The sequence below is a fragment of the Malaclemys terrapin genome, chromosome 3 (genome assembly GCF_027887155.1).
Source record: "Malaclemys terrapin pileata isolate rMalTer1 chromosome 3, rMalTer1.hap1, whole genome shotgun sequence".
Taxonomy (NCBI): domain Eukaryota; kingdom Metazoa; phylum Chordata; order Testudines; family Emydidae; genus Malaclemys; species Malaclemys terrapin.
This window is the reverse complement of record NC_071507.1, coordinates 27,885,532-27,898,422: the sequence shown is the minus strand read 5'-3', so window position 1 is coordinate 27,898,422 and position 12,891 is coordinate 27,885,532. Positions and strand designations below refer to the sequence as shown.

At 41.9% G+C, this 12,891-nt stretch overlaps 1 protein-coding gene across 3 annotated transcripts in view; it reads left to right on the top strand.

Moving 5' to 3' along the window:
* The window catches only part of FSHR (follicle stimulating hormone receptor), a 179,463-nt gene that overhangs the window by 153,486 nt on the left and 13,086 nt on the right, over window positions 1-12,891 (top strand). For all 3 annotated transcript variants that reach the window (XM_054024383.1, XM_054024384.1, XM_054024381.1), the window contains 3 exons: window positions 4,391-4,459; window positions 4,562-4,636; window positions 10,045-10,230. In XM_054024383.1, the coding sequence (XP_053880358.1) occupies window positions 4,391-4,459; window positions 4,562-4,636; window positions 10,045-10,230 (330 nt within the window). The remainder of the gene's footprint in view (window positions 1-4,390; window positions 4,460-4,561; window positions 4,637-10,044; window positions 10,231-12,891) is intronic.

Below are 12,891 nucleotides of genomic sequence, written 5' to 3'. Positions count from 1 at the left end.
CTTCCTGAGCTCCCCCGGCTCCCCCAACATGCTATAAAACTTACCGGTCCACCTGTGCCACAGTAACTGGCTTTCTGCATATAAAAGCTGGGTTTAGTAGGTAGCAAGCAAGGCAATTGCCTGGGGCTCCATGCCACAGGGGCCCCCACAAAGCTACATTGCTCAGGCTTCAGCTTCAGCCCTGGGTGGCAGGACTCAGGAACATGGGCTTCAGCCCCATGTGATGGGGCTTCAGCTTTCTTCCCTGGACCCCAGCGAGTCTAATGCTGGCTCTGCTTGGAGGCCCCTCTGAAACCTGCTCGAGGCCCCCTAGGGAGCCCCAGACCCCTGGTTGAGAATCACTGGTCTACCCCACCATTTATCCATCCCATCCCCCTAAAAATCTACAGATGTAGATAATATTCGCTGAAGAGTGAAAAAGTATTATCAGAGATATTCCCACTGTTATATGGAATAGCTACCCAGAGAATAAGACCCTAAATCTCATTCGTTTACCTCTTCTGTCTTATTTAATCATAATGATAATACTTAGCACCTATATATAGCACTTTGCATCTTCTAAGCACTGTACAAACAGCACCTTCTTAATTTCTACAAACCCCTAAGAGGTGAGGTAACTAACTACTGTGGAGGAAGATTCTTTCCTGTCATCCGATTTCTTTATGCCACCTGCCACCCTAGCAACATGAAGGGACCAGAAAACTGCCTTATCTCTCTTGCTGGGGATTCCCCAAGCTTGTAGGAGTACCATGTTGAGCCTGAGGCTCTTGTGCCACCCATCCCATGGTATAGTGGTCACTTTGGGAAGGACTGAGATCTGAGTGCTACTGCACTCCAGCTATTCTGTACTGGTGTAATAGTCCCTTGGGGTCAAAGCCAGCTAACTTTAGAGCAGACCTCAGGCTGCAGTAAACTACATGAGGGTTGGGGTTGGCATAGAACTAGCCCCAGAATTAGGGAGTCACAACTAGCTCCTCTCTGCCCCCACATCAACAGGATCCACATCAACTACATTCACCAAAAATGAAGGACAGCCTATTCCAAATTATGGAATATCTAGTGGACTGCTTCCCTCCAAGATCCTTCTCGAGCGGGACAGCTTTGATTCATTCCATGTCACTAGAAGCCATAGAGTGGATGACAAACCTGGACATCAACCTTTAATGTTCCTTTTCAAGTTGCCATACCAAAAAACTGCATCCAATGGACAATGGGTGCAGCTGAAAATCCAGTCCATTATCTTTATTTTATAGAGAGAAAACAGACACAAAGATTAGGTGATCTATCCAAGGCCACAAAGTAAACCAATGACACAGCTAGGATTAGAATTCAAGAGTCCGTGACTCCCAGCCCCATTCTGACTTAACTAGACCAGTGGATCTCAGTCTTTTTTTTTTTTTTTTTGGACTGTGACCCATAAAATGAAGGTGAGATGGGTAAGATAGTCTCATGCTGCTGCTTGGGATGATTTTGGGATATGAGGCTGATGGAATTCAGAGGTAGCCCTCAGGGCTTGTCTACACAAACACTTAGTTTCCAGAAAACTGGGATATAAATCTCTCCTGTACACTGAGTATCCATGTGGACCCTACTGCAGTGCACTAGAAGATCCATAGTGCACTTTGATCTTCCCTGCTTTGAAATGGGAATAGATTAAAAGTGCACTATAGAACTATTATTGCATGGCCAGAGAGTCCTCACAGACAGTTAGTGTGTGACAGGATAGAACAGGGTAGATTACACTGCAGCTTGCCACAAACTAAGTATTCATATCAATATCCCCTAAAATTGTGCATAGCTTTGTGGTTGCCATCTACATGGGTGAATTTCACCCACAGGGAGTATCATGGATGGGTCACAGAAAAATAGGACAAAGCTGCTTTTACACACCTTTGACTTCATTGCAACTACTGTGCTTTTACACAGAAAGTAGAGCTAATTTCTTCCAGGAATGAAGTACAGTATTTAGTTTATTCAGTTTCTGGTATACCTTTAATAAGATCTCATTTTGGTATACCTCTCAGTACTGCATATCTCTCCATAGGAAGGAAATACCTCATTTTAAACCCAAATTTGCCTCCATCCCCACATAATCCTAATGTTCCTTCACTTGCACTATTGTGAAATATTTATATCAGAAATAGTAATCCATTGAACTAAGTTTATTATGTTAAAAAAATAGATCCCACATCATGTAAAGTCCCCAGCATCACTATGTTATTTGTGTTCCATATTCCAGCCTTGGCAGGCATATCTGATCACTGCTGCACATTTTAGCTAATATAGACCAACTAAAAAGCACATTCTGCATTATTGTTGAGGAAAAGCTTCACAAAGGAAAAAAACCCAAAATTATATTCTCAGAAGGATGTTTTAAAAAAGGAAAGGCATAATGTGAGTCACTTGCACTCTCACTTGCACTCTCCAGTCAGTTTTATGCTTCAACAGCTTTCTCAGTCAGATCCTTTTAAATACCCACTAAACGCTATTGATTTCATTGTTCCAGGATTTCTCCCTAGAGGTTAAGTGTGTTTAGAGCTGAAAGTCAAACCATATCTGAAGATGTGTGGGGGAGGGCAAACTGAAGTTTTATGTAAATTCAGTTAAGAACTCCTAAAAATATCTAAAAGATTGAAATTCACCCCAACGCAAAATCTATGCCTCACCTTAAACATTCAAAATTCAGCATAAATGAGGCTTAAATGGTGCTATAGACTTTGTGCTGGTCTTCTGCACAGGAGTGAATTTCACCCTTATTTTGTAAATGTACCAATACAGTGATCAAACATAAACACAAAAAGCCAAATTCCGGAGCTCTCGAGTTATTTTTACTCAGCATACTCAGGCAAGACTTCCATTTTAGTCTGAAGTTGCTCAGGATATGTGCTGGTTTAAATAAGAGAAGAATTTGGGCCAAAGGGAGGTTGGCTATGTGAGAGTTGAGTAAAAAGTGACTGAGGACTCCAGGGTTTAACTCAAAGGTAAATGTATAATTTGTATATATTTTTTGCTTGAAAGTAGTGGCTGTATTTTTCCTCCAGGTGATTGCCATGCATAGTCAGGATTGTATGGCAGCAGGATCCATACTCAGCAGGGTAGTATCACAAACTTAGCACGATGTGCAGTGATAGAACACAATGAGTGCCAATATTATGATTTTTAAAAAAAATCAGAGTGGCAGATGCTAACTAATATGAATGATGTAACATAATACATGTGTCAGATGGTAAAAACAGTATCCGATTGTCTTGCCTTTCTGTGTTGGCTCACGCATTTCTAATAGTGCCTGTGACTGGATGGGATAGGAGACAGTTTCCATGATCTGATCTGACACACACTGCAGACGTTGAGTCATGTACATCTGTCTTTCGTGGTCAAAGGAGTAATCTTTCCAGCCAAGCCTATACTTGATTTTCATGTTGACCTAAGTCCACGATCTTGAACCTTAGATTAGTGGGTCACTTGCATGCTTTCGCTGTGAACAAGAAGTAAAATGTGTAGGTTTTCTGAAAGTTTAATTTAATTGTTTGTTTCATGCCATCAGTCAGACCTGTCATTCAGTGTCAGAGGGGGTGAGTGGTACAGAGTAACAATAAAGGAGATGAAAAACTATACTGTATAAATGATAAATATAACTGACCCAAATGTCAATTTTTTGGATCATGGAGGGAGCATGGGATAGGGACATTAAACATTAATTTGTTAAAGCACCACAGTTAAAACTCAGCAGAGAACTCCATGAATTTAAATTCATAGAATTGCTGCCTAATTCTTTTCTCGGAGAGGAGAACATGAGAGAGTAGGGGGTCTGTGGAGCATATAGGGGATGTAGTCTGTGAAGGCAGCAGATGCATTAGAAACTCAGCAGCTATCTTGGCAAATTCTGCACTATTTCCACCCAGCTCCCTCCCACTGCCTTGATGTGGAGCCAGTCCCACTCCTTTTCCAGTGCCCTTATCTCTCAGAGGGGGAGAGAGGGCACAGATAGGGAGTTACTGCTGGTCCCAGCAGCACTAATGTGCCAGCAGATTTTCATGAGAACTTTGCCTGTTAGAGGAGAATGCTAAAAAGTCTGATGGCTCCTGGGAGTCCCCTTTTTCATTCCCCAGCTATTTCTCCATGCCAAAGCCTCTGAACCCCAATCTAGCAACACTGGGTCAGTGAGTCCTTCACAGTTTCTGGAGGCAAGTGAGTGCTGGGATTTTATAATAGCAACAGTGGCTGGGATTTTATAATAGCTTTCTGTTAATCCTAGAGATCACCATTTATTTAACTAATTTTATATCACCCAGTAATTCTACTGATGCTTCAGAATTTGGAGCATCTGACTTAATATGCACAAGCATAGTTTTCTGTAATCAATGTTTTAAAATGTGTCTCTTTGTTGCAGACGACTGAATAAAAATGGAATTCGGGAAATTCAGAATCATGCATTTAATGGAACCTACTTGGATGAGCTGTAACTATTCTTATTATTTGGTATTCAGCAAAACAATTACTGGGAAATAGTAACCGTAGCAAAGTTATTTATCCCTGATTGTCTTATTGTTATGTTTTACAGAAATCTTAGTGATAATCACAATCTAGAAAAATTATCTAATGAGGTTTTCCAAGGAGCCAATGGCCCAGTTGTTCTGTAAGTAACAGTCAGATGTTCTTTTCCTCATTATTAACTCTCTATTAGAGATGGGCTCTAGGCACAAAATTCAAATTTGGTGGCAGATCTGAATTTCAAATACCCAAAAATTCAGGAGTGTTCAGGTTTGGAGGTTTGTTTCCTGATGTAAAATGTGGATTTGGATCCAGGTTCAGATTTTATAAATATGGATCAGGTTCAGATTTCATATTCCCCCACAAAGTTTAGGAGAGTTTGAATCCAGGGTTTTATTTAATGTTTATCTCCACTTTTTATTAAGCTCTGTTAAAAAGTGGCTATAATGCACTTTACGCAAAAGGCGACAGTACTTATTTTCCTTTGTTGTTTTGATCCAATCCAAAGTGGGGAGATCCTCAGCTATTGGACATTGTCCTAATCTGTTAACTTCAGTGGAGCTTGGACAACTTGAACCAGCTGAGAATCTACCCTTACATCTTTGGAGCCTATATCTAAAGCTGAAAATCATACCTTGCACAATTTCACTAATCTTTTCTTCTCTGCATATGTTATTTAGGGGAAAGTAATCCATGCAGAAAGGTTCCATAGCAGTGAGAATTCTCATAGATCTCTGTCCATTCTTTTTAATGCATTTAACAATGCACTTCTTCTAAATTTTCTGCAACTGCAAAGCTGTCATCAAGTGTCCAGCAGCAGTACTCACCGTTTTATCAACCCTTTGTTTGCCCCCTAAAACACTGTGCTCAACTGCTTTTACTTCTTATTGTAACACTTTATATTATTAATTGTCATATACATGGCTGACACTTGGTAGCAGAGGGCAGCTGGTAACATTATCTCAAGCCCAGGTTTAGTACAGATCTGAGACTTATTTGCAAGTGTGAGCCGTTGCTCATACTTCTATTCACAATTTCATGTGAGCAGCAACAGAAGGTGCATGATTCCTTTTTCAGCACCAGCCCATCTATGTATCTATCTCTCTTCCCTCAGGGCTCACATCCAGCATGCATCGGGCTGGTAGGAGAGAGGCATGGGTTACTCGAGTGAGTGAAGCGGGGTGTGAGGGCTGCAATTCTAGCTGGCAATGCTCATGGGTGCTGCCAAGCTCCTTGTGCCCTCCCCTAGCCCATATTAGCAGCAACTGCCCTTAGAATTGGGGGAAGGACATTTTATTATTTCAGTGTCAGAAAAGATTTTAGTGTGGCTAGAAAACATAAAAATGAGAGAGAAAAATAGTACATTTAACTTCAGAATCAGATAAGAACTCTTCTGTAGTGCTTATATCTGTGCTTGCCATGCCCTCCCTCCATGCTGGGATGCTCAATGAAGACCTAGTATAAAGCACTACCTTAGGAGTTCCTCCATATTTTTTCCTCCCACTTTTAACATTGGATAGCTACCAGTCCCTATACATGCCTTTAACCTTTGGATAAACTTCTTATTGAAGCATCTTCTTAGCACCAACACAATTGCTCTTTCTTTGGGGAAAAGATAATGCATTGCCTTTGCAAGCTGGAGCCAATACAATCATATTCTGATGGTTTATCAAATTGATTTGGCTGTAGTTCGGATTCATTTGATAGTTCAAATTCAGACACTGAATTATTTGTATAGGAATTATTCTGTTCTATTAATAATGCATCCACAGTTATATGGATGGTATGTTGCCTTTTTATCCTGACTGAGAATCATGAAAGAAAGGTCTTCCAGTCATCTGTCACCATAGTGTACACCAGAAATGTGTTTTCACTTATGGAAATGATTGACCTGTAATAACATCTATGCTGGAAAAAACAGAATTGCTCATATCACATTTGTGGTGCAGACTGCAATATTTTATTAGATGGTACATCTAATTGTCTTATCTCTTGTTCTTCCTGAACCAGTAACTAGTTGGCAATTAGCATCTCCTTGTATCTTACATCTCAAAATATTGAAATAATGTAAAAGGTTCATAGCGTCATAGATGTTAAGATCAGAAGGGACCACTGTGATCATCTAATTTGAGCTCCTGTATACACAGGCCATAAAATTTCACCCAGTAATCCCGGCATCAAGCCCATAATGTCTGGTTGCCTCAGAGCATAACTTTTAAAAATACATCCAATCTTGATTTAAAGACTTCAAGTGATAGATAATCCCCCACATCCTTAAGTAAGTTCCAATGGATAATCATCCTTACTGTTAAAAATGTGCACTTTATTTCCAGTTGAATGATTGCAGCATCAACATTCACCAATTCATGGCATTAGCAGTGAAGCTTTGTTGCTACCAGGTCGATGAGTCACAGGAGGCTCTTGAGGGGTATCCCAATCCCTACCTCTCTGTGAGCCATAGATCAATCACATACTCCCCTCTTACGCCTTACCCCAATCCCTAACTACAATCCTGAAGGTGGGGTGGGGTAATCTTATTTAGGTCTGAAAAGGATAATCAGCTGACAGCACTATTTCTTTCATCAGGTTTTGCTGAGCCTAATAAGAAACCAAGGGGGAAGGGACAATTGTACAGGAGCCCAGCCACACTATTCCTGCAATTTCTACATTGGCTCCTGAGTCCTGACAGGCCTACTAAGACTATGCTTACACTGCACACCTTATAATCGTGCGGTTATGCTGCTGCAGCCACGCCATTGTAAGGTGCATTGTGTAGTCGCTCTTTATTGCCAGGAGAGAGCTCCACTTCCAATGAGGGGTGGTAGCTTCATCTCTGGGAGCATGGCTCCTATCGACGAAGCACTGGCCACACCAGCGCTTTTCGTCATTAAAACTTTTGTCATTTAGGGGGGTGCCAGTGTAGACAAAGCCTAAGCCTGATGCAGAGCTGCCCCAATGGTCCTTTTCATCATTAAAACTTTTGTCATTTAGGGGGGTGCCAGTGTAGACAAAGCCTAAGCCTGATGCAGAGCTGCCCCAATGGTCCTCTTAAGGTCTGCAGGCAAACAGTAACAGGACAGTAGCTATCTATTCCAATTGATTAGTCACCATATGCTCTCTGGATAGGTTTTTAGGCACTACTGTGATCCACAAAACTCACACTTGGGTGCCACCTAATCCTGTAGGCTCCTAAACTCACCCTTAAATGTTTGCAATAAAAGTTTCCTAAGCATCTATGGTTTTGCCTCTGGGCATGCTCACTGCTGCCTCACTCAAGGAGCGATTCACAAACAAGGGAAGATAACAATTCAGCCACCTAACTTGCATGTGGGGGTCACTCAGGTAGGCATGCTTATATGCCACCTACCAGGTCAGGCACCTGAGGCAACTTCACAGAACAGCTGGGAAGGGGAAGGCCCTCCCTTATAACTTTTAGCACAGTGGTAGGCGTCTCACCTGGGAACTGGGAGTGGAAGAATTGATTTGAAACATCTCCCATGAGTGCTCTAACCACTAAACTATGGAATGATCATGCTTTCTCAGGCCCAATTATTTAATTAAAGTGGAACAACTTCAATAGGAGAGACTGAGGGAGCCCCACATCAGATTATTGGACTCTAAATGTGAATGTCATTTACACCAATTGTATGAAACTTATTATTGACATTTGATCTCCACAACTACTGAATGTACTACTACTGAAAGTGGCCACTAGATGTATCTCATAATAAAAATAACTTGTGCCTATTGTGTAATTTATATCAAATGAAATATTGCCATGATATAGGAAAGTTATCAATGAAATAGAGACTGAATGTATTGAGGATGGAGAAAAGCTATGCTTCCAAATTAGGTCAGCTCATCTACTTCATCAGGGCAAGCTCTTTTCTTTGATAACACAAGACAGAGAACATAACAATGTGGGGCACATATCTGCCTGCAGGAAGGATTGGGCAACATATTGCTTGGTTCATTTTACTGCTATTGTTAAAGGAAGCAGCATGCTCCCCTGCTTTCCCATGTTGATGGACACAGCATATACAGTAGGCAGATGGCCCAGCCGGGCATGCCCCCTCATTAGTAAACAGTGCCCCATATGAGATGTGTTATGCCAATTATAACTCTCTAGAACACTGGGGAGAAATCCTGCACTGCTCCTTGACAGCATGTGAAGGACCACTGGCCTCCTTCCAGTATCTGTGAAGCACAAGGAAGGATTTTGTGTTTGCATCGCAGGATATTTTCCCTCTCATTGCCTGTCTAGTTCTTTTTATAATAACTTTATAGTTGTAGCCTCCATCACTACCTTTGATAGTCCATTTCACAAGTAACTGCCTTCCACATAAATACATTTATTTGCACCTTCTGTAATGCTCGCTCTATTCTTAGCTTCAGTCTCTTCTCTCTCTCCTTTTTGAACCTGTTACCCTCTGGAAATGTTTTGTTGTTTTCACTCCTAGAAATTTGAAGCTCATCTTTTTAATGAACACAAACTTAATTTTCCAAACTTTTCCACATAGTTGCTACCCCCCATGTACCTATCTGTTGCTTTCTGCATTTTGTTCCAGATCCTCATTTTCCTTCCCATAATAAGGTGTCCAGGATTGTCCATAATAATAATTCAGGTGTGATTTAATCAGCCCTTTTTATAGTGCCATAATAATCTTCCTCACTGATTGGTGCATTTCAGTATTTCCTAAACCTTGCCTCACAAAGAGCTAATGGTTTTCAGTTGTTATGTACCAGATACTTTACTGCTACTAGAGAATGTAGATTATTTGTCTTCTATTTTTAATGAATCTATAATACTCAACAATAGTCTTCAATGAACATCAGCTCGGGTCTCCCACTTTAAGCCCAGTCTCTCTTTTTTTCTTTGGTACTGACCCACTAAATCATTTTTTCATCATCTACAAGCAGGCACACTTTTGTGTTTGTTTTCTCCTCTTTTTCATTGATTTATAGTTTCAAAAAGACTGGACTTAATGTCCGCTACTGATCTTCCCTTAGCATTTTCCTTCCATCTGATTTGTGCTGGTATATTTCAACTTTGGTTACTAAAGCAATTTTTTTTATCCAGGCTAGAATTTCACCATCAATAGCTGCTTTCTAATGTTATAAGCAGTTTCTTTCATTCTTTTTTATGCACTGCTCTGTTGCAAGCCTTCTTGAAGCCCAGTTATATGGTCTTTTGTTTCACATTTGTTGACCCTTATTGTCACCATCTCAAGGAAATTAATCCTATTTGTTAAGCATGCTTTCCCCCTTCAAAGACCAAGCCATGACAGTCTTTGATGTCTGTACCTGTCCAAATCTTCTCTTATTTGGTTTCACATCAGTGATTTTTAGAATCTTTCCGAGGCAGACATCAGATGAACGAAATGAGAAAGTACAACATCATCTTCTGATCCTGTTTTCAATGTGGCTGTCCAGACAGCTTCTTCCCAATCACTAGTCTCTTATAATGTGCAGGAGCCAAAAATGTCTCTAAATTGAGGGGTGGGAGAGGGTTGTTAATTTACCTCTTTGCTGAGAGTATTATATGTCTTAAAGGGATATTTCAAAGACAAGAATCAGTTTCCTGCCTGCCTATGGATTAGAAAATATTAAGAAGCTAAGAGCACGATCTACCTACAATTTAAAAAAGCTGCCTGCCTTAGAGAACTTTGTTGCACTGATTGAGGCTAACCTCACCTATCCTAGCCATTGCTGTGCATTCACAAATTGGAAAAGACAAATGTGAGTAATTTCATTTTTCTTTGCATTTCTGACTGTTGATGGTGAATCAAATAATTAAATTTAATCCATGGAAAAGAGATTAAAGCTAGGTATGGAGTTTTTCCCCAAGTATTTATAATACAAATACATTTGTATATACTGAGAGCAAAGTACGTATTAGGGGCCAGATAATCTGCTACTGTAAATGGTCATGCCTGCATTAACATTAGTTAGTTGCAGTGCATTCAGTAAGGCCCAATGGGCTTTGCTGGGGTGGGCCCTTCAAGAGCCACATTGAAGCCCATGCAGGGGAGACAACTTTCTAACCTTTTGTGAGAGGCAGCCAGAGAGACAACAGGGTGAAATTCTGAACCCATTGAAGTTAGTGGGAGTTTTGGCTTTGACCCATCCACCAGTCATCTTTAAGCCTTCCCTGATTGGTCTGTTCTTATGAACTAATCATAGCCACTGAACTCATCTGTCAATCAAAGCCGGACCTCATTGAAAACCTGCACCATGCCTGACTGACCCCTCCCTTCAGGTTTTGGAGTGACCATTACCTAACCTCAGTCCACACCCTGCCTACCAACACACCAGTCATTGGCAGAACTGTTTAAAGCTACCAGCTCACTGTCCTTGGCTGTATGTCAACATTGACTGCACCCTTAAAATTACCAGACTTATAAAACTATAAATCATCACCTTATTTCTTTAATATATACTTACAGTAATTCATCACTTAATGTTGTAGTTATAGTCCTGAAAAAAATGCTACTTTAATAGAAACAATGTTAAGCGAATCCAATTTCCCTATAAGAATTAATGTAAATAGGGGAGGTTAGGTTCCAGGGAAATTTTTTAAGCTTGGTTGAGGTGGTGGAGTCAGAGGGTGGAAGAGGGTGGATATTTCCCAGGGAATGCCTTACTGCCAAATGATGAACTAGCACTAAGCTGAGCCATCAAGGGTTAACATGTTGTGAATGTAGCATCACACTCTACAAGGCAGCAACAATGGAGGGAAAAGACACAGCATGGCAGAGAGAGACAGAGACAGCCACTGTGTGTGTGTGTATGTGTGTGTGTGTGTGTGAGAGAGAGAGAGAGAGAGAGAGAGAGAGAGAGAGACGTGCATTGCCCCTTTAAGTATGCTGACCGCACTCTAAGTACACTGCCTTTTTAAGTAGATCAGCAAGTTGAGACAGCAGCTACTCCCAGCAAGCTCCCTCCGCCCTGATCCCTGTCATGTCCCCACCCCCCCCACTCTGTGGAGATGGGGTGCAGGAGTGGGGGGGAGGAGGACACCCTGATATTAGCGCCCCTCTTCCCCCACCTCCCTGCGCAGCAAGCAGGAGGCTCACGGGAGCAGCTCCAAGGCAGAGGGCAGGAGCAACACACGGCAGTGGGGGAAGGGACAGCTGAACTGCCCGGCAATTGATAGCCTGCTGGGCGGCTACCACACAGGGAACTTAGGAGAGCTGATGGGGGGCTGCTGGTCCACCCTGGTTCCAAGACCCCGCCAGCTAGCTCCAATGGGCTGCTCTTTCTGCAAGCAGTGGACAAAGCAGGTGGCTACCAAACGATGTTATAAGGGAGCATTGCACAACTTTAAACGATCATGTTCTCTAATTGATCAGTAACGTAACAACGAAACATTAACCGGGACGATGTTAAGTGAGGAGTTACCGAATTTATTAACTCTTACTGTTATGGTCTACTGTTGCCACCCTATTTTGATTTTTCCCCTTTTCAGTTAATGGTGGCAAAGCAGTTTTTTGTTTTTGGTTTTTTTTGAGTGCTGTGCTTGGAAACAAAAGAAAGCAGCTCAAAACCCTTCGTATCACCTCAGGAAGGTAGTGCTATTAAGGCCTTTGTCTACACTACACAGTTTTTTGGACAAAAGTCAGCTTTCGTCAACAAAACAGTGGAGGTGTACAGACTACCATGCTCCTCCCACTGATTTAACTCTCCTGCTACACCAACAAAATAAAACCAAGTCAATGAGAGGTGTAGAGCTTTTTGCTATGAAGTTTGATCGATGCAGTGTTAGTGTAAATAGTACACTTGCTTATTTCACTCTAATTAGCCTCCAGGAGGTGTTCCACATCATGACCACTCTGGTCAGCAGTTTGAAATCGCTGCCCTGAAAGTACACAGCCATGTGCCCCTCCCCCATTTAAAGGCCCGGGAATTTTAAAAATTCATCTTCCTGTTTGCTCAGCATGGACAGTTCACACAGCGTCTTCCCAGCTAACTATGCCAGCTTTCAGCAGTGGATGCGCTCTCACCTGGAATACACTGGAGCTGTTGGATCTGCTGGGTCTGTGGGAAGAGGAGGCTGTGCAGTCACAGCTTCACTCAAGCTGTAGGAAACTTGATATCTACAGGCTCATTGCTAGTGGGATACAAGAGAAGGGGCATAAAAGGGACACACAGCAGTATTGTGCTAAGATCAAGGAGCTGAGGCAGGCATACCAGAAGGCAAGGGAGGCCAACCATTGTTCTGGTGCGGTGCCAAAGACATGGTGCTTCTACAAGGAACTGCATGCCATCTTTGGAAGTGACCCAATCTTGATGGCCAAGAGCTCTGTGGACACTTTGGGGGGACTAGAGGTAGCGGCCAGTGGAGTCAACCCCAAGGACAAAGTGGTAGATGAGGAAATCGAGTTGGAGGAGGATGTGGAA